Source organism: Betta splendens, chromosome 7 (genome assembly GCF_900634795.4).
Source record: "Betta splendens chromosome 7, fBetSpl5.4, whole genome shotgun sequence".
Lineage (NCBI taxonomy): Eukaryota > Metazoa > Chordata > Actinopteri > Anabantiformes > Osphronemidae > Betta > Betta splendens.
In genome coordinates, this window is record NC_040887.2 from 4,315,428 (window position 1) to 4,337,717 (window position 22,290).

Genomic DNA, 22,290 nt, shown 5'->3' on the forward strand with positions numbered 1-22,290 from the left:
ACAGTGCATCCAGATATGCATAGGCACACACTCACACACACACACAGGTGCGCGTCACTTCAAGTTTCTTGATGCACAAATTGTTTGGTAGTCAAATATGTGAAAGGGACCGATCGAAAAGACTAGCAGTGCATGAAAGTCTTTGCAAATAAAGAAAAACAGTAAAATCAGACGAGCAGAAAAAGTCAAAGGGAGGAGAACATTCAAATGATGTAATTACAACAACAGCTGAGCTCGTCTATGAGGATTTCACACAGAGTTAGGGAGAGTTTAACTTGATCAATTGATTTTATTCCCCTGAGCACTGGAAAAGATATTACATGCATATTATGCATTAAGTTAATTTTAGATCAACTTAGTATTAATTACAACGAGCTGGAAAGGAGCCCACTTATATGTGTTAATACAAAATGTAACGTAAAATACCAGCGAATCCCATGTGATCTGTCGCACGTCATGTCACAGCTGTAAACATCTGCCTATAAGAGACAGCAGAAGACATCAGAGACGCGCAATAGTCTCATTCATCACACATTACATTACTGCTTCCAGTTGAAAAAAGTCACTTTTACAAATAATGTTAACTTCATTATGTTGTTTCCCATTGATTTAAATCAATGCTTATATCAATAAAAAGACAAAATGGCTGCTTAAATCAGGAGGAGGGAACCATAAAGGGGAGAGAAGCTGTAACTTCCTCAGTGTCAGCACTGTGACTACCTGTGGCAGCAATAGATTTGGTTTAGAGTTATTCTGCTTTTATTGTCCTCACATTTACCATGTGTTTGCCTGCGGAGAAGCGCAGCACAGCTGTCAGTCTCGCCGGCCGACCGTACATCTTCAGGGAGAAATTACAGAAGAGCACAAATTCATCAGAAGCCAGTCACACTCAAATGCTTCCGAACTAAATGTCAGGTCTGAACAAACAATGCGCTTTGCCTTTCATCAATTGAGAGGCAAATGCTGGAGCTTCCCCACAATAAAATTGAGGCGATAACTCACCCAAAAATAAAGCTCTTCTCCTCACCTTCACCTCATCTTTATAATTCACATTACGTTCTCGCTCCCCACACATTTCCATGCTGCTATTTTAAATTGTTGTGTATTTCTAAGTGAATCTATTATTCAGTGGGAACTGTGATAAGGTAACTTTTCTTCCAAAAAAGTGAGCGCGCACCTGCGGGAAGCGTCCCGCGTGCACGTTTTCACCTGAACCTGAAGCCCTGTGGCAAAGAAGCGAATTTGCACAAGATGATGAAGGAGTTTCTAATAAGGTCAACGTGACACACTTCTCAGGAGAAACAGTGGACATTAGAGACTGCTTTTGTATTCACAGGTTGTCCCATCACGTTGCTTCATCTTCTCCGTCCTCCTCATCATCCCCACAACCTTCACAAGTGCACACTCATTTGCATTAAAAAGATGAACACATTGGAAGGTTTTGTTAAACATTCCACTTTGTACTATTTTGTTTAGAGAAAGGCCGCCTTAATGGTGGCCATTTTGTTTAAATGCAAATTCAAAATAAATTGTCTCTGACATGTAGTCAGTCTAGCTCACATGTAAAAATCATTCGTATCAATTACAAATAAAACTTTTAACTGTCAAAAGCTTCTTTTGTGACTCTTACGTTGGACCTAATTATTCCTCATCCGCTCAGTTAATATTTATGAGGTGAACATTTTTAAAAATATATCACTTACTGTAGAAAGGATTTATGTCGGAATTAAATATACACATATATATTTAAAAATATTCAAGCAGACATTGGTGAAATATGAGCTGCAGGTATAATGAATACTTGCTCTAAATTCTGTTTACACTGGCGCAGACATGGAATCATATAAAGTGCTAAGTATGCTCAAGTAGCTTTAATTTTTCGACTTTGCTATTAAAATAGGGCTGTAGTTTGTATCCCCAACTTATTGGGTAAAAAGAGTCTTTCATCCAGTTTATAAAGTGAGCCAGCATCATATTTTCGGCTTATTAAAATAAGAGATGAGGCAAAAATTAGGTTATCTCGAGGTGGAGAGAGAAAATGCATAATGTGGCTCAGTATGGAATTATAATATGAACAATTATCACATGGCCTGCTCGCCCTTCTATTCAGCCCTATGAAATATTGTTGTGTGGACACACAGATCCACGGGCAGAACAAAGGCGATGCGAGTTGCCTGTTGGGAAAAAAGGGGAGAAAACCAAAGAAAGAAAGAAAGAGAAGCTCAGACTTGGAGGTCACCCAAATGAAAGGAGAATCCTGCTCTCTCGGAGCCGCTGACCGGGTCATGGTTGTCCCGAGGCAAGACAAAGGTCAAGAGGTGAGGGGTGAACTCTGGTGTAACTGCATATGTTAGCTTGGCCTCGCAGCCCTCGTGTCCACTCCTGCATCCTAATTATTATAATATTATCATTCTAAGGAAGGCACTTCAAGGTTTAGGCTATGTATGTAATGTAATTAGTGGAGGTTCTATCTTTGGCCATTTTATTTATTTAAGATTAATGTTTGTGATCAGTATTAACCTTCATACTAAGTGCAAACAACCCTAATTGAAAGCTCAACAAACCTTTGCCCATTCTGTACATTAATAAGGCGGATGACTCACGTCTTCTTATTAAAACAGACATTAACACGGAATAATCGCGTTGCTATAGAACGTAAGAGTGTTTAAAGGTCGACTTTACCGCCGTTTGCTTTACATGAGATGGGACGTGATTCTGGAAGGAATATTTAACTGCTGGTGCCACGGAATTTATTGGTTGATCTGCGGAACAGCGCAGACAGCGTTTTATTGTCTGCTCTCCCGCATGAGTGTTTGAGCTAAATTATCATTTTCTGATGCACGTATAGGGGTAATAAAAGACGCAACAACTCCCGGTCGAGATATTTCTACATTCCATTAACACGCAGTTACAGATGCATGCAAATGCTCACAGGTTTGTGCCTCGAACGGAAGAATTAACGCGGATCAATGCGAGCGATCAATAAATCTTTCGGTCAGTTATGGAGTTTAAATGCTGACCTGAATAAACTTTAAACCGCACAAAATGTAGAATATTAAAGCAGGACTGAATCGCTGCTACGTTATCACGGCAAATGATGGGCACACGTGTTAAAATACTTAGTTGGTGCATCTGAATTTGTTCCTCAAACTTGGGCTCTAATAGATTTTTGAACAAACAGACGAAAAAAACTCCATAAAGCTGAATTTCATTGCATTGAGACAGCAGACGTTTAGGTTGGTGGGATTATTTATAATGCGCGTTGATAAAATAAATATAATTAAATATAGATCTTAACAATTAATTACAAATAAATTCATATTTTAAACTGACATAGAAAGCACGTGTCTTGTTGGATAAATATAATAAAGCGTCAGTTCCCGAATAAATTGTACAGAAAGCATAAACAAATAGTCTGCCACCGTTTCTATGGACAATTAATATAATTTTGTATCTCCGTTTGCCTTGTGTAGATAGGAGCGCAATGAAATGACTTGAATTTTAATATTCAAATCAGAGCGTCAGTCTGAAGCCGGGGAGAATGACAAATTGATTTGACCCGTTCTTGCATGAAGAAACTTGCCATTGCGCTCCTTGCGATAAACATCCACCGTGGTATAAGCAAATAAAGGTGAAGGCTGATTGAAACCGATGCAAACGCGAATCAAAACATCTGCAGGCGGGCGCCGTCGACGCGGAGCGCGCGGCGCGGCGCGGCGCGGCGCGGCGCGGCGCGGCGCGGCGCGTGCGTCTCTGGAGTTCAGCTGCAGGTGTCACGTCGGGGTCGGTCCGGGAGAGGAGCAGGTGTCCGGAGTGTCGGCGCGTGAGTGCGGAGCCGCGGGCCCCGGGTCCGGGAGCAGCCGGGCCGTCTGTCATCTCTGCTGCCGCGCGCGTCTGTTCTGGAAGCAAACTTTCACCTGCGTCTCGCTGAGCTGCGGGGCGCCGGCGACCTCCACGCGCCCGGCCCGCGTCAGGTACTTGTTGAAGCGGAGCTCCGTCTGCAGCTCGGTCGGCTGCCCGGTGCTGCAGCCGCTCCTCGGGGGCTCCGTTCGGCGTGTGGCGTCCAGGCGTGCAGACGCCGCCGCTGCTGCTCCCAGTCTCACCAGCACCGAGTTACCAGCAACTAGTAGTGAACCCACAGGTCATGTGCACCCTGGCTGGGAACGGAGGACACGAAAACAGTCGTCAGCGAGATCAATCAGGTTCCCCACAAAAGAAGCACAAACCCCTTCAAAATAAATTATCCACGCCCAAATTATTCACAGCTGAACAACGTTTATGATAAACTTTGGCCTTGTTTTTTATAACAACAATATAAAACATCCTCCAGGAAAACTAATGCACGTAATGATGAGAAATAGGAACTGGACACATCACATTTGTTGTGGAGTTGTACAACAAACCTGCACCTATTTAATGAGCTTACAAATAATTTATATGAAACTTTATAAAATTACAGGAATTGGCCCTTGAGCCAGTGTTGATTTAAAGTCTTCACTTGGGAGCAGTTTTTCTGTCTGTGTAACAAAGATGTATTTCACCACTGTGGGATCAACTTTACCCATAGCCTTTAGGCACATTGGGAAATCTTTTGGTGCTGTAGAAGCCGGGGAACGTGGAGTCGTGTGTTTCCTAAAAGCGCAGGCTCGTGAACAGCAGCAGAACCAAAAAGCTCTGACCCGGTTGGACCGTTTCACATCACTGCAGCATCGGCTGCTGTTAACGTTTAGAGCGTCTCCGGGACGACGCCACCATATTGAAGAAAAAATGATGCTTCTGCAGATGTATGTGAAAGTAGACAGGGAAATGTTTGGCGATTCAAAACAACTTTACAGTCCATTAACTGTATTCATCGGAATCATTAATAATTTGCCTTTAGGCCTTTCTGTGTCAATGACAGTCTAACAGTTTACAAATCCTTTCAAACACTGCGTTAATGACAAATGTCTTCATTTTTTTCCTCTGAGGTTCCTGGGTTACACATTAAAGTATCATCTGTGCTACTTATGTGCAATGAATGACAGGAACCACAGCTATATCTTGATTTTTCATCGCTGACGTTGTGGGCAGTCGCCGTGTGTGTCTTTGCCTCTGAGAAAATGTGCTGCTGCTGCATAATGGAGCCAGCGTGCCAGGTGTAGTGCAATGTCTCCCACCACAATTCATGGAGAGGAAGGTTAACAGGCCTCTAGCCACTTGGAAAGCATAGCAGATGGAAAGGTCAGTGATAGGATAAATGTCGACATCTGGGTTTTAAGAAAATGAATGTCAAGGTAACCGAGCCTGAGAATTAGAGGGCAGCGAAAATGAAGGGCCAATACAGAGGAACGGTGCGTAATTAAGAACTTCGGCTTTCAGCGGCGCAAATCGCATGCACATTCTGATTAATGGCCGCAAAGATAATAGAATTGATGCCAGCCAGAAAGCATAAAGGAATCAAACCAAATATTTGAGGAATGACTTGCACGCTTAAAAATAGCCAGCCAGCAAAGGGAGAGGAAGGGCTCTCCAAGCCAAGGAGGAGAAGAAAGGGGGATAGATCGATACACATTGCCTCAGTCATCTGGGCATCCAGCCCACAGTAATTCAGGTGCTGTCAAAGCATAATTGAAGAATGACGCACTGGGAGTATATACACTGAGCCAGGAGATCGGGTTACAGCAAGTCAGTGGAGGCCTTTTCAACATGGAAGAATACGCAAGGCTTTGCTTTGTGCCAAAACCAATACAAGCTCCAGAGGAAAGCATACTTTCACTAATGACTCTTTTACAAGTTACACAGTGGCGCTAATGAGTTACTCCTACAGATGATCTCCTTCAGAGACACAGAGGAAAAGGTTACAGAGACGCTAAGAGCGCGGAGGCGTCCGCGTGCGTGGGAGAGGGGAGGGGGGGGGGGGGCAAACGGCTTCCTCCAGCGCCTGGATTCAAACAGACCGCGGTTGAGCTGATCAAAGGTGCCGCCGTCACCTTTTGCCTCTCCGTCGTGGCGTCGTTAGCGAGGCGCGTGTGCGAAGCCGCGCCATCATCATAACTAATCCTAATTGTTTTCGTGGGCTGCATGACGGGAGTATTCCCATCGTCAGCGAGCGTGCGGCGGTTTCAGGCTGCAGCCTCCGTTCCGCCGCCTGTCTGTGGGGTAAATGGCCAAGCTGGAGCTGTGGTCGCTGAACATTTGGGTCAGCAGCACCCTCACAGCACATTGAGATTGTGCTATGGAGAGAGAGGGGGAAATAGGAGATTGGACCTCCACAGCTGTAAATCGTCCTCCATGTAAAATGCATGAATCCTGGTGCCAGTACAGTGGCCAGTCAGTCAACAACCGGCGGTATTGATCAAATAAAGAATCTACATAAGCTGCGATAACTCACACGCTTTGGAGGATTGATAGGCATTTCTTACACCGGTGGGCTATTGGTATTTTCTGAGCCTGCGTGTATTCTTCTACGGGCTCTCTGCCCAGGCCTCATCACTCAGGGAAATGATGATCTGTGACAGCAATTATGTTAAAAAGGTGGACACATGTAAAGGTGCTGCAAACTGAAATCAATACACAAGGGCTTCCATTACAAACAGACAACTAATCAATACCCAGGGACCACTCCTGCTCACAAGAGTAAGTTTTACTCAACTTCCCGTGAGAGTGGACGGGCGGCAGTTCGCTGCATTATTCAGAGGCTACTGGTTTGTAAGGGCAAAGGTAAATAATTGATGGTTTTCCGTGCTGATGCCAAGCAGCTGCTCTCCCGTGGAGTCCGTGTGGAACAACAGTGGGTGGAGCAAACACGCCAAATAACCTAACAGACCGGCATTAGCATGGACCGTTAAGGAAATAGTAACCGAGTCCTTATGTGCATATTCAAATGTGGTGTTGAGTGAACGGCCGGTGCTTCCGCTCTCACTTTCTGATCTGTGTTTTTTTTTTTAAAGTGTGGGATATTTTCTCCTGACTTCTGTTTTTATTGGTGACGGAGGTAAATGTTCGCGGTGACGCGCAAACGCGTCAGCTCCTTTTCCCCCCCACCCTCTCCCTGCTTAAGGCGAAAACTTCGATCTGACTTTTTCAACTATCAGCGAAAGTTATTCAGAGCTCAAAATCCAACACAAACCCATTTATCCTGCAAACATTAATGTCTCAAGGTTACTCCATCCCTCCTCGTGCTCACTCTTCCTTGACAAAAACTTACCCGCCCGGCGCTGACTCCTCTTCACCCTCATCCGCTCAAAAGTTTTACTCCGTTCATCCACATCAGTTACGCTGGATGAACTTCCCACGACGGCGTGGATCTCGGGGCGATTATGGGCGCAGATTTGAATTTGCTCTGCTGGTGATCCAGAAAACGGCCGTGCGCCGTTATGTGACGCGCGTCCCGGAGAGCCCCGCGCCGCGCGCCGCCGGGGGACACGGGACGAGTGGGGGCAGGCCGGTGTCGATAAGTCCTCACGAGTCTCACACGGTGGAGGAGGAGGAGGAGGAGGAGGAGGAGGAGGGTCGTCTGAAGAGGTGCACAGAGCCAAACTGAACAGAAAGTCAAGTAACGGCTACGTGCGGAGTGAAATCCGGAGGCAACTTCCAGCTCCGCTTCCCCCTCCCCTTCAAGACTGCCGAGTTCAGGATGCGTCCTGCCGCCCGGGTCCCGGCTGATGACCTCTTTAGCTCGGCAGCAGCCAGTGAACAGAGGGCTACTCTGCTCTTCGGCCGTTAACTCTTGATAGGAAGTCATTATCACCTCTCCCCTGCATAATCATTGGACGTCGGTGCACCCTATGCCCGGCCTCTCGTGCAGGCAGCGGGGCTCGGTCGGGCGGCTGGACGGCCGTGGGGACATTCCTCAGAGGAGAAACAGCAGCCCGCTGATTGATGGAGATGACGTGCCCTCCTGGTCTCGGCCAATAGCTGGACATCTCTGTCATCAGGGAGGACACTGATTAAGCCGAGCGAGCGGCTAAAAGTGAAACTCACGTTGGGTCAACGCTTTGAAGGTGTCCAAGCATGCAAAGTGAAGAGCACCAGGCTGAACAGAGCAGGTAGTTGATCCTCTGCATCACTGGACTCTGGGCCTTCATGGGCCCCTCACCTTAGACAGGTAGGATGACCCTGGCCCTGAGAGAAACTATCTTATGGGCCAAATTCTTGTTCAAAGATTATTTTTCAAAACAACAATGAAAACCTTTATTTCAGAAAAGACAAGCCTACAATGATGTAGGTAATGGATTATGCTAATTCGTGAGGGCTTCTTGAAAAAACTGGAGGCCCTCTTTAGCAGAGGGCTTAGGTCATGTGAAAGGCACACTTAATGGGTTCAGAGGTCGTGACAGCTGCCATTTAAAAGTTCAGTGGCAGCAGATTTGTAATTAGCCTCACACAACTACAAAAAACAGCTCAGAGTGAAGACCAAGACGTTGTAAGTGACAGGAAAGAAACAACTAGTAGTAGTTTAAAGTAGTTCTGCTGCAAGTGCTGCAAACAACGCAGATAATAAAGCGTCATCTGTGCTAAAAGGCGCCCAAAAAGAGCTTCCGTGACCGATGTGGTTCGTGCACGCGCACACAACTCTGGAGCCCAAAGCTACAGCAACGTCTCCATCCCAGGAGTCTAAAGCAATAAATAACTAAAAACACGCAAACGACTCAACTGCCCCGAGTTTGGCTGCAAGACATGCGGAACTCCACCAGCAGCGCCAGTGGAAATGTCACGCAGCGGACGTTTGCTGACCTACTTTTTAATTCGCTGCGTGGCTCAGCCTGCTCGCAAACCTCCAATGGGAAATTAAGTAGTTAGTAATAGTGAAGAGATAGAAAAGTGAAGTCATGCTGAAATTTACAAAAACAGAATAAAATTAAACAACATATAATTACAAAATAAAACTTAAATGGCTTGGATAAGGTAATGTTGATAACATGCTAAAACTAACTAATTAATTATTTTTGATTGGCATTATTAATTATTCTCTTTGTAACAATAAGTTTAAATAGAAACACAATTAATAAAAAAATAATACATGGGCAATTATTATTATTATTATTATTATTATTATTATTATTATTATTATTATTATTATTATTATTATTATTATTATTATTATTATTATTATTATTATTATTATTCAGGTCATAGTAAGAAAATACCCCTGTTAACATTTAATAAAAAACTCAACTACTACTCGTGTTTATGCCCTTTTTGTTTTATTTTAACAATATTCCCTGTGTCTTTTAAGTCTGCAGTAATTACAAAATAATTCGGCGTAATGAACAACTTCTAACTGCATTCTTACAACACAGAAATATGGTCCCAGCTGTGGGAGTTAATGGGATTCTACAGGCAGCGATGTGCTGAATGACTGAGTGCAATATATCCCTTCTCTCCATGCATTTGCATGGTGCACTGATCCATCTTCATGTCAGCTCGGAGGTTACTCAGGGTTCACGCGCTAGCTTGTTTCTCTCCTCCACACTCAATAAATAAATCTCTGCAGCTTTCTGTTTACCGCCTGAATATAAATTTGTTTGCAGTCGATCGAAGACCTGTGCGGAGGTATTAGAAATTGTATTTCTGTAATGGCTTTCAGCAGAGGGAGGGGGCGGGAGAGGGGTTGCAGAGAGGCGAAAAGAAGAGAAAGAAGGGGGAAAAAACAGGTGTGAGCAATCTCTGCTTCCCCATATGCAAACGAATTAAAAAATGCAGCAGCCTCAGCCTATTACAACCATTGGATGCATTCAAATTACATTTAAAACCAAGTAACCTTTTTATCTTGTAGGACAAGAACAGCAATTGCGTTTGTTTTTAGACGTGCCATATGTTTGATTAGCATATTTGACGTGTTGTTCCACATCACTGCCCAACACCTTTATGCAACAGAAGTTATATTATCACATTCAGCACAACACAAACAAGTGATCTTTGTGTGTGGGTCCTTTTTTGGACAGCTTGAATCCCCTAAACCACAAATTCTGCAGCAGAGGACTCTCAAAAGACAACAGCCTCGCAACTGAGGGGGAACAGAGCCCACAAATATAATTCAGAATATGATTTCCCTCAAACCAAACCTTGCGACTAATTTACACCGAGACCTGAAATGTCATTATTGTGCCCCCAGACCCCCTCTTTAAACCCACTGCAGGCGTTCTCCATCTTGCTCACTTTTGTCTGTTGTTTTGACTGGAGGTGAGGTGAACGCGGCAGCACTTGTGTGGCTGCGTCAGGAGGAGGAAGAGGATATTGACTGATGCTAATTTGTTTTACGTCCACACTCTGATCTGTGTCAATAGGCAGTCGAGGCCCTGGGATCACGGCAGTCGCGACGAGAACGCCTCCGTGGCTTGAATTGAACCCTCGCGCTGCAGCGGCTGTTGACACCAGACCCCGTCTAGCCCCACAACATTGTCAGGCCTCATTATGTGTCAGCTCTTGACCCTCGCGAGGCCGGGAATTAACCAGCGCTGACAGACGACTGTCGCCACCAGCTCCAGAGGTCAGTGGCGTTAATGCAGTAGCAGGAGGGGACGCTGACAGCCACCAATGTCGTGTTTATAAGGAGCTGGGACTCATCACTGGTGCGTCGTGATAGAGCTGTAATAGCAGAGGGCAGAGAGGAATAAAAAAGGATAGATGGAAAGGGTCAGAGCAGGGTTCAGGAAGAAGCAGACACAGATATTCAAGTGGCACATTGACCGCTTGAAAGATGGCTATCTATATGATTGATAGAGCATGTCAGCGTTTTTCAAATATTGACATTTTTGAAAAATAGTGAGGTCTGAAGTAAGATTCAGTTTGGTGTGTACCCAGCCCACACACAATCCAGGGAATAGGACTTGAAAACACAAAAAATCCATCCACTCACTGCGTGAAATTCTAATAATTGTCCTTGCTTTATAGTTGAGTGGTATGAAATCTGTCACAGTGCATGAGCCATAATCATAAATCCAATGCAACTACTGTGCAAATGGCCAGGGACATTACCGATAACTGCATTCTGCAGGCTCAACAGTGTGACAATGAAGCAATACCTTGCTAATACGAGGACTTTTCAACAATAGCCTGTAGTATGTACTGCAGCGCCTCACAGCTTCAGTGAGCCACGAGGCTACGAGTCGGCAGAATCCCAAACATCATGAAAACAAGCCATCAGTCATCTTACCCCCAAGCTGCTGTGCACACTTGTGTGTTTCCGGAGTTCTTACTGTGGGAAATGAGCAGGGTTAAACATGAAACAGGAGGAAATGTTCATCACGGCGGCGCGCTCTGTAATATTCTCTCTCGCACAGCAATGTTTTCGCTGCAGGGAAAGAGAGGAGGTGGTTTTTAATTTTTTTTTGCTTAAACATCCCCTGCTTGTTCACAATGAAGATCAGTAGTCTACTGTGCATGCTAATCATGGCTAATAGCTAAATGTGCATAGAGAAATGGCACTGTATTAATAAAGGACTAATCTTCTGCAGGACCAGAGAAAAGGAAAGTCAACACAGTGGAAGTGAAAGTTAAAAACAAAAATAACCAAAATCTAAATATTAGTTGAATGTCTGTTATTTCTCATGACAGTTGAAATACAGTTTTTATCACTGTTTCACATTTTATGTTTTTCATATATGATGAATGAATATTAAAACCCAGACTTTGTGATTGTTGACAGAATTTAATGCAAATGTTTTAAATGTTTTTTCAAACCTGCTCCACCAACGTTTGACATATTTTTACACATTTTAAAACTCTGTTGCCACAACTTATTTACCTTTGTGTTGTTTGTGTTCATTGTTGTTTGAGGTTTTGCGGCTGATATATAAAACTGCTGAAATTAAAAACAATTTGATTTGCTATCTATTTCAGGTTAAAACACATAAGTGACCATAAATATTATAACCCATGATGAATGAGTTCCTGTTTTAATTACACAGTCTAATCATGACCAAATATATTTGTTCAGAAACTTCTCCCTTCATAAAACTGAATGTTTTCTGTCTAATTTGGTGGCACAGTTGAATGATTGTTGAGATTGAATAAACATGAACACACATTAATATGATTAATGATTGATGATTAATGATTGAAATCTGAAAATGCTCTGCATGTATCATCATATCATCATAATAACATTAGAGCAGCTCAGACAAAAGTACAGTAATGTGAACGCACCTAAACCTGGAGTCTTTGCACCCGCGCAGACAAAAGGTGAGCACTGATTAGATCCTGTGAGATGAAGCCATTGAGTGTAAAATAATCCCTGAGTGATCGATATGGGTCACCACGTGACATTTAGCACAGTGACTGTTGTGATTACGGGTTCATTCATTTACGTGTTGGTCTTGGGGAGGAAGCGGTGACTGGGTCGCTCCGCACGGCGCCGCTCACCACCGCTGAGGCACTTACATCACCAACTTACCTTTTTATTGTCACCAATCATCCTTAACTGGGAAGCATTTAAAATGTCATTGATCTTGATAATGCCGTGCCATAATATGACAGTAACAGTTGTATGAGATCCAGAAAGTCAAATTTCCAAGATTGATGAGTCGTAGCAGTTGAGTTATAATTCATCCACCTGAGTAATGCTCAGACTCTGTTCCATGTGAAGGAGCAGACAAATAAATAAAACCCATAAAGGTGACACAGGAAACTGACACTTAACAATCATCCCCAGCAACAAGCACCTGGAGAGAGCGGGCAGTGGTTCCCAGCGTGGGGAGTCACGCCGAGAAGGTTAACGGGTCATAAAAAGTGCCAAACCCTCCAGAGGACCAGAATGCATGGAGTCGCTCCTGCGAGCTTTTACCTCAACGGTGTTTTCGGTCTGGAGCATTTTCAAACCCAAAGGTGGAATCAAGCAAACGCAGAGGCTGAATGAAGCCAGAAACAAGTTCCCTTCCTGTCGCTAGGTCACAGAAGTTTACAGCAGCTACGGCGTCTGTGGTGCAGACGTGGAGTGAGGGGCTTCAGCTGGTTCCCCTCATAGAGGCCTTAGCTGCAGTATGAGAATGAGTATCATTTAAACCAGCACACACCGTTAAAGTCAAAGCTTGTCTAAAATAATTAGACCGTCCACAAGCGAACGGGAAAAGTCTGCATCTGTGTGTCCTGTCAAACCCGTCCTCTCACATTCTGCATCATCTCGTGGCTTCGCTCTGACTGTGCTAAAACCAAACGCAGCCACAGCGGAGACCATTTTGTGGAGCATCCGTCTGTGTTGTTTAATGGAACCACACCAATGATTCATCATCATTTGTGTATGTTCTCGTGATGGGCTCCATCCAGTCCGACCTTGTAATCTGACGGAACAAGCTGGTGAATAAATACATTAATGCACAGTGATGTAACCACACACACTGCAGTACTTTTGGAGTGTGTGTGTCGCTTCATACATTTGTGAGACTTATTAGTCGCCGGTTTCTGATGCTACAGGAAAGAGAGTTTTACTGCTGTTGTTTCCGTGTGATGAGCGGATTTGCCTCTCGGCGACGCCTCGAGCGTCCGCCTTCACCTTTCTTGACCTCGGGCGTCGACGGACAGAAGCCACTTTCAGCAGCTCGGCCTCGGTTAAACTAATTTCGCGTTCTCGGCGGCTGAGGAGAAGTCGTGACACGCGCGGCGCATTTTTCAGGTCCAACTCCAGAATCGGCTTCACGACAACAGCTGCAAACAGGACAGTGGAACATCAGTCACTGTAAAGGACATGACGCAAAAATGTTGAAATTAATGATGGGCTGTAACCAAAGCTGGTTTCATTCCACGGCGGTTGGCACCATTTATCACTCCAAAGATCCACTTAACTAATCTGATCAAAGACCGGAATACAAAAACATGTAGGGGTTTTTGCCCCCCCCCACCACCACCACCACACCCCCACCCACCAAACACAGATGTCATCCAGAGACAGACAGAGTCATGACTTTAGTTGTTAACTAGACACATCACAGTGTGAGAGCAACCTAATGGTGAAATGGACTGTTCCCTCCTGGCAGTGGGGGGGGTGGGGGGTGGGGGGGTGGGGCATTTTCCTTGACCCTTGAGGATCCTCCTTGACCCTGTCCACAAAGCTACAGCTCTGGTTTTCGAGCGCCGGGAAGGGGAATGTGGAGAGGAAGCAGAGGTAAAGGTCCTGTTGAGCCTCTGCAGCATCAACACCATAAATCACCCAGCATATGCAAGAATCTCAGGAATCCAGTACTGTCTGTCGCCCCCCACCCACCCCCACGCCCCCCACCCCAACCTCCCTGTCTGCTTGAGAGCAAACATACTTGATGTGGGAGAACGTCTTCTTGCTTCACCTCTTGTTGTTTCTTGCCTGTTATTATTCTTCTCTTAAATAACCCAGTCGTCACCACCTCTCCGCCGCGGATGCGACGCATTTCTTACCTCCTTTCATTCACCGTTTTTCCGACTTGGAGCAGCTTTAGAGCTCCCCTGACGCCACGCGAGACCTGCTGCAAGTGGTGTCAAGCATTCTCCCAAACGACAGCTGATTTAGAGACTGATTGGGTTATGAATTAGAGACAGGAAGTCGTTCTCTCCGGGACCACGAGGGGACCCGCCTCCTCGTTTCCTTTTGTATTTCATAGTTGTCAGTAGGCCTCTGTGACAGCTCATTTACAGTAAGGCCGTTCATATAAAACTGTCATCACGTGCAAAAACCCTAAAGGCTGTTTTGCCAAGAATATTGATAGTTGCACTTGATATTATCAAGTTAGAGGCTCGTGCTTTATCGTGAGCGTTGTCTATTTTTGACGTGAAAACCAAGAGACCCAAGAGAACCTCTGACCCACTTCTGTCAAAAAATGCATAATGTGCCATGTGCTCAAATTTAGCTCAGAGAGACTAAAAATCTTACATCAAAAATACAGAGAGGAAAAAGATCGCTTCCATGACACCATTTACATCCACGGAGGATGGTCCTCACTTCCCTTTAAGATAATATGTTGTGATTAGTTATTGAACCTCGCTGCTGCAGGAAGGGCTTCTGCGCTGCACGGTGAACATGCCCCCCGAGAGGGAGGGAGGCCGGTCCCAACTTGCAGCTCCACTGTTTGGCTTTTGAAAAGGCGAGTCTTGGGAAGGAGGAGGCAGGAGATCTTGTCATGGTGCCCAATGGGTTCAGGGCTCGTGGTTGGAGTGCTGGAAAGACTGCCTTGTCTCGGTGATTAATGGTGGGGAACTCGGAGGCAGGAGCGAGGGAGAGGCTTATGTGGTAAGATTGTGCAGACTTGAATGCACAATGCTGCAGAGTTCTCAATGAATCCAAAGCACACTTTAATTAGATTATAGAATCTTTCTCATTTTTTCCCATTTGGATTCTATTGCAGCAGCCTTTAATCAAATATACTGAAAATAAATACTGCTGGAAAAATGTAATTCCAATCAAGGACAGATCAGATAAACACTGCAGAGAGCTACAGTTTTCCCAAATGCATTTATTAAGCATGTACAGTACATGACATCTCAATTAATCAAGAACAGCATCAAAGACTCGCTGCACCCTTTCATGTCTATAAGAAAAATATGGCATGGCCCAACTTTCACAGCTAAAACATTTTACACAAACAACCTGCTATTTACAGTCCATAATGAAAGAGAGGCCCGATGGGACGCGTACAAAATATGACAACCACTTACCAATTATCTGCCAACGGAGGGAAATAGAAAACTCACTCATAGCACGAGTCCCACATGCATAAAACATGCAACAATGATACAAATGGAACAGACACTGAAGAGCACCACAAACAGCATCAACTACTCAAATATCCTGTGCAGCAGGTTTAACAGCATCGTTGTGCCTAAAATGCACAAATGATGGTGTTGTAGCTTTTCTTTAATTAAGATATGTTCATATAGTTTAATTAAAATGTTCCGCAAACGGTGAGGGGTTGTGTGCGTTTCAACCCCCGAGATGCTACTCAGACATCCCCCAGTCTGGCATAAGGAGGTTAACCTGGCTGCATCATGGGCTGATGGGGCCCTAGGGCCAGCTCGGGACGCCGGCCTGGTGGTGACTGCCTGCACCGCAGGAGGCCGCCGGGCCGCTAGCAGCAGACATGCAACTCAGAAGGGAGGCGTTGGAGTAAATACACTGACCACTGCTGCCATCGCTCTGAGGTCTGAAGACTGAGGGCGCTTCAGGAGCAAAGTCCCTGAAGTAGGCGTCGGAGGAGGAGGGGGCTCCTGGGGGAGTCAGGGGGTCCGCACCGGAGCCGGGGGCCCAGCCGCACTGAGGCCACTGGGCCGGAGCCGGCGCGCCGCCGTATCTCAGCTCCTTCTTGTACCTCATCCTGCGGTTCTGGAACCAGATTTTGACCTGGCGCTCGGTGAGCTGCAGCCCGGCGGCCATCTCCATCCTGCGCGGGCGGCACAGGTAGGGGCTGAAGTGGAACTCCTTCTCCAGCTCCAGCAGCTGGCTGTTGGTGAAGGCGGTGCGCTCCCTCCGCGCCCGGTGCCTCCTCCTGCCCGACAGCGCGGCCGCCGCTGATGGGGGGGGGGGGGGGGGGGGGGGGGGGGGCACAGAAAGGAGAGAGGCTCTTTAAAGCAGTCGCCGCACGTCTGACAGCTCCACCCTGAAACGTACAACCTCCACACGGAGGACTCCAAGTGCCAGCGAGGACCGGGTTAATCCTCGGCCAATCAGGCCCGGACTAAGCACGGCCCTCGGCTCTTCCTGCGTATTCACTCATGCTTGAGACACTCTACGAGACTGGCTGTCTACTGTGTCATGTGTTCGGGGAAAGTTGCCTCCCGAAGAAACAGTCTGGGGGAAACATCTGACGCCACTACGGCTGCCTGACAGGCCACATTAATCACAGTTACACATGGAAGAAGAGCTGTCAAAGCCCCATCTCAGTCACTTAAAAGGTACCTTGGGACCACCTCTGAAAATAACCACCATTAGATATTACGTTTGACATGTATATGAGCAATGCCAGGGCCCTATTTTAAGAATCTAACACACAGGGGTTAATGGACACTTAATAAGGCCTTTTGTAACCTCACAGAGTAAACTGGCCGCTGAGCGGCAGGCTGTGGCTTCCTGGTTATGGATGTTAATCCAAAGAGTGTTGTTGCTGAACCAAATAAACAACAGTAATTCATTTTTACACGTTACTGAATCCTGTAATAAACATTATGCACACCAGCCACCTTAAGGCTTGTGACATGAAGCAATAACATTTAAAATGATAATATCTGATTTATTATACATGTTTTCTTTGTCTTGTTTGTTGCAGAAGTGCAGTTTGAAGCTGTGATGGGCAACATCACCAACTATTTGACCCAGGTTGAAAAGCGATGCAATAAACATATAGTTGACTTGTTGACTAGACAGACAGTTACTGGCAGATGGTAAAGCATGAAAATCCTCAGGGTGTCAGAGGCAATTAGTCTTTTAAAAAACAAAAGCTGTTTTCATTTCTATGCAACATTAGGTCAGATGTAGCTTTGAGCGTTCTGATGCATAGTGATCTATGGATCGAACTCATTGGTCAACATTACTTAACACACGCGTTTTAAGCTTCATGAAGTGACAGTGTGTAGTAAACAAAGCTAGAGTTACCAGAACGTCCGGAGTCAGTCGTCCGTGGATTCATCCAGGGGAAAATGACTCCTGAGTGGCAGATGGCGAGTAGACCACAGCTCCTGCTCCTCACGTCCAGCCTGCCCTTGGCGTGGCAGCGAACCAGAGGCTCCACTGGGCTCTCAAACTGTTCATCTGGGTTCAGCCTGGAACTGACACCGGCACAGGAGGTCATGTTTTTCTGATTAACTTCTGCGTCTTGGCCTCCTCCTCCTCCTCCTTCACTGTATCCGGCGCTTAGTTTTGGCACTTGTCCAGAGCTCATTGCGAAAATGTTGCCATGCAGCTGCAGTGGGAAGACCGACTGCTGGGGGTCCATAGACCCGGTTCATCAAAGCGCCTCAAATAAAGCAGAAATCCCTCACCGCCAATAAAGACTGGGACTTCTATGTGTCTAATATCCGATCACAATTAACATCGAATCTATAACTCCATGCAGGGATGAGCACTTGGCGTAACCATGTGGAACATTTGAATAATATTTACCAGAAGGGTGCCGTAGTCACGTGGGCTCGTCCTCCAATGACCGAGCTCTGGAGTTGCAAAGTAATCCGCTGGCAACTTGGGGCGCCCGAAGAAGCTTTTGCGATATTTCTTCAGACCACATTTCAGCGCAGGCTGCGTTTCTTTACCTAGGGATGAAAAATAATATAACGGAATATGAAGAGACGCCGACAGCTGTGTAGTCAGTGTGTTGATGCGGAGAGAAAGAGGAATGGCAGAAAGGGGAGACAGGCAGAGATGACATGTGTGGTGAGGAACGTCGAGTGAGTGTTTTCCTGTAATGTTGTAAATCTCAGGACAGGACGCGTTTATTATACGGAGCCGCCGCTCGCAGCTGCACATTCTCAACTTTTTGGATGGTAGGTTTTAAAAAAAGAACAAAATAGCACGCGAGGAGTTCGTCCCACTGCGGGCTACGTCTATGAGCTGGGATAATTCAACGCACAGCCTAATGACCGGGTTTCAGCCATAATTCATTATTTTTGCTGACGCCTTTCCAGATGAAAATGGCTAAAAATTAATTTTGCACCGTGTTTTTTTCTAACAAATGAAACCCTGAAAAATATTTAATTTTATTCTGGGTTTCGATTTTGTCTAGTGACAATATGTGCAAATCAGCTTTTAAAATAAATTAATTCAATTATTTCCGATAACTCGGTTTGCAACTTATTTAGCAGTTCATTATAAATCGGCGGGCTTTTCTTCAAATAACAACATATGCTTATAACTGTCGAAGTGGAAGTGAAGCTTTGCGTTAATAAGATTCACTGGGAGTGGTCAAACAAAGGCTTGACAGTCATTGCCACACAAAGACAAAGGAGGCAATCATTAGAGAATTTTCTATAGGGCGATCCAACGCATTTGCATTAATCAGGCATCACTGTGCACTATCAAGTGTCCCTGTGTGCGGAGGCAACAGACAAACACTGTGGACGGTTTGATGGTAAACATCCTGTTTGCTGCACGGCTGAAAGGACAAAGAGCAGAGGGAGATGGTCGGCGTGGAGCCGCGATGTGCGCCCGTTCAGCAGCTACGACGTGGCACAAACACGACACCAGCAAATTACAAAGAGCCAGGACGGCGAAAAGCATTGAAATAAAACATGAATTTCATTTAAAACACACAATAAATATTTTTTTGGGGGAAAAAACATTTAGACTAAGAACTACATCAATTGTGGCCTAACTGTGTTACACTGTGAGAAAAAGCCCATAAAACACGACTGCTTAATTTTAACAATGCACAAATGTATGCAAAGTGGATAAATAACTAGAACAATGAAGCTAACGCCAAATTTTAAAAAGTGCACCCAAAAGTGTCTCCTAACAGGGTAGAGTTCTGCAGGCAATAATCTTAGCATACCCTCCGCCCGTATTAATCTTAGTAGAACCAGGTTTCAGATATGAGTTCCTTCTGGTGTTTCACTACAACAAAGCTGTCGAGAAAACCCTCTTCAGATGTCTCTCAGCGGTGATGGATTATGCACTCAGGCTTGCATTGCTTGGAACGAGAGGAGCCTTCCCCCTTTTCCGTTCACCCCTGCTGCTGCCACCATCACCACCAGGTTTTACCTGAAGCCCCAGAGAGGAGGCACGTCCTTGCTCTCTATTTCCTTTTTTTTTCTTGGATAAATTATTTTGACGCATATTGTGCTGTAGCCACGATTGTTCCATACATCACTAGTAACTGGGAAACACAACCAGCCTTACATTTTTATTATTATTATTATTATTATTATTATTATTATTATTATTATTATTATTATTATTATTATTATTATTATTATTATTATTATTATTATTATTATTATTATTATTATTATTATTATATCAATTACTATTAGTATTATTATTATTATTGGCAGCATTCATCAGCATTGGCTGAAATGGTGGAAAGTGATTAAAACCGGGTTTGTTTTCCTTACCTCACACCCTTGAACACACTCTCTGAATTGGAGATAGAATCTATGATATACTAGCTCAGCAAGACCATAATTTAGCTCCTCCGCGCCTCCACCACAGTTCTCCGTGAACTCTGTTTGAACCGTCTCAACGGCAATAAATCATTTTTCTCTCTCACACAAAAGCGCGCCGGTCGCTCTGGGTGTCAACCCTTTTACAATTCCTCCTTACCTTCTGCGCTCTCTCGCCTGCTGACACAAACAACCAACGAAATCGTCGATAAACTTTTATTTTTTCCATGCCAATAACTTACAGGGGAAAACGGCAGCGGAAGGTGTAAAAGCGTAACGCCACTGCGCAAACGCGGAAAGGTCTGGAGACTGCAACACGGTTCTTGGGTTTTTATATATTCTCTATAAATTATATATTTGTTACACTTAAAAACGTTGGTTTTCAGAGCTCAACAAAGCACGGATCAGTTAATGTATTTGCAAGAGAGAGCCGAGCAGATAAGAGGAGACGCAGAGAGAGCTGAGGAGGAGACGTTAATGGGCAGAGGATGCTGTCGGTTAAAACGGTGCATACAAATGGCGCTGTCTTGGCAGAGCAAGGAGAAGATTTATGGGCCCGGTGCCCTATATTGCTGTAAACAATGCAGAGTGAAATGAAAGGACTAGAGTTTGCAGACTGCACTTCATAAGTGAGGAAAAGACACACGTTGTCAGTTTCCCCAAACAAGCACTGACTTTTGCACGAGCACGTGCATTAGCATAGCGCAGGCCTATTAATTTGGGCCTGTTAGATACAGCCCAGTGTAAATCGTGGGCTGTCTGTGGAGAGTGCAGGCAAACATTAATCCTGCAGCTCCAAGTCAATAAGGTGCTGTGTGAAATTATAAATGTAGAAACAAACTTATTTATTGTTACTCGGAGCAAATAGGCATTACCTGAATATCTATTGACCTAAGCTCATACTGCATTATAGGAGTGATTCTGTTGCCAGCCTGTGTGCACGTTAACTTTGGCCGTGCCTTTGTTGCTCAGGCTGATAGCAGGTTTATGTTCTGGGGGTGACACTTTTGTTTTTAGATTTAATCATCTGTCGCCTTTTATAGAACAATAAGCTGGTGTTATGTATAAACACGCCCCTGATGCTGCAGCTGCTGTCCTCTGAGTGCAGGATGCAACTGGTGGCTGCATAAACACAGGAGAATCAATTGCTGAGAACAAATCAAATAAAAAGCACATTTTCACTTAACCTATACATAATTGTGGATCTATAGTGTCAGGATCTCATATTTAGATCACTTTTGCTAATGAAAAGTGAATAACATAATCATAACTCAATCTAGTGACTGTCTGGGCCCCGGGTGACACCTTGAACGGAGGAAAATGACTGTAATTTCTGAGGTCCTCAACGATGCAGCAAATAGGCTAATGAAATATTTCTCACCGAGGCGTTATCATGACATAAAGTATTACTGGCAAGTCTACCCGGCCCATCATCTCCTGTGTGATGCGATGTTCAAGTCTGCAGTGGGATATCAGTCTTCTGATCCAAGCTGCTTCCCCGTCTCCTGCTTGTAGTGTTTGCCAGCGCCGACAGTAAATCATTTTAACATGTCTGATGGACTTTTAAAAACTAGTTTTATGTAAATGAATGTGCACCCCCCCCCCCCCCCCCCCCCCCCCCCACACACACACACACACACACACACACGCCCCCCATCATGCACGCACACATGCACACAAATAAGAGACGTGGTGCATCTGCTCCCAGAGTGAAGGGATGGGAGAGATTTACGGATTTATGACACACCCACTGCTGGTCAATGCGAGAGCGTCTCCCTGTCCCTGGAAAATAGCAGCGTGACCCCTGTTTCAACTCTCAACCTTTATGCAGCTGCCATGGACGCAGTTTAAACACACCACACTTTAACAATACCCTGGTCCCGGACCGTTCATTACAAACTGCCGTGATTGTGGAAGACACTCACCTGAGACGATCGGGGACACATTCGTGCTCCTGCAGACAATAAAAGCAGGTAATAAAGCAGGCCACCGTCTGAACAGCTGATCGTTTCTGTTTGGTATTTGCTCTTGTTCAAACATTGCGATGGCTGTTTGTGTAAAGTTTATACATCCTGCAAGAGACTCCTCGCCCGAGGTGCTCATAAATCACAGGGAGCCTGCAGCGGCGCAATGTGAGCTGAAAATCATGTGTGATTCAACAGATTCAAGTCCGAGGAGAAACCAGTTGGAGCTGAGTAAGCGCTGGGGAATTTAAACACTGGACTCAAACATACACGTGCACACAACTAGTCACTGCTGCGA

At 45.1% G+C, this 22,290-nt stretch overlaps 3 protein-coding genes across 3 annotated transcripts in view; all 3 read right to left on the minus strand.

Annotated features, from left to right (window-relative positions):
- Window positions 1–269: 269 nt before the first annotated feature.
- On the minus strand, window positions 270–7,785 carry LOC129604328 (homeobox protein Hox-C10a-like). Its single transcript, XM_055510265.1, has 2 exons — window positions 7,454–7,785; window positions 270–4,130 (listed from the first exon to the last, which is right to left on the minus strand). Exons 1-2 carry the CDS (start codon window positions 7,721–7,723, stop codon window positions 3,873–3,875), a joined length of 528 nt encoding a protein of 175 aa, XP_055366240.1. The 5' UTR covers window positions 7,724–7,785; the 3' UTR covers window positions 270–3,872.
- A 7,593-nt stretch (window positions 7,786–15,378) lies between these two features.
- Window positions 15,379–18,006, minus strand: LOC114858383 (homeobox protein Hox-D3-like). Its single transcript, XM_029155546.2, has 2 exons — window positions 17,531–18,006; window positions 15,379–16,449 (listed from the first exon to the last, which is right to left on the minus strand). The coding sequence occupies exons 1-2, from the start codon at window positions 17,868–17,870 to the stop codon at window positions 15,947–15,949; spliced, it is 843 nt and encodes a 280-aa protein (XP_029011379.1). The 5' UTR covers window positions 17,871–18,006; the 3' UTR covers window positions 15,379–15,946.
- A 36-nt stretch (window positions 18,007–18,042) lies between these two features.
- The window catches only part of hoxc10a (homeobox C10a), a 51,494-nt gene continuing 47,246 nt past the window's right edge, over window positions 18,043–22,290 (minus strand). The window contains exon 4 of the mRNA XM_055510253.1: window positions 18,043–18,183. The gene's annotated coding sequence lies outside the window, so the exon portion shown is untranslated. The remainder of the gene's footprint in view (window positions 18,184–22,290) is intronic.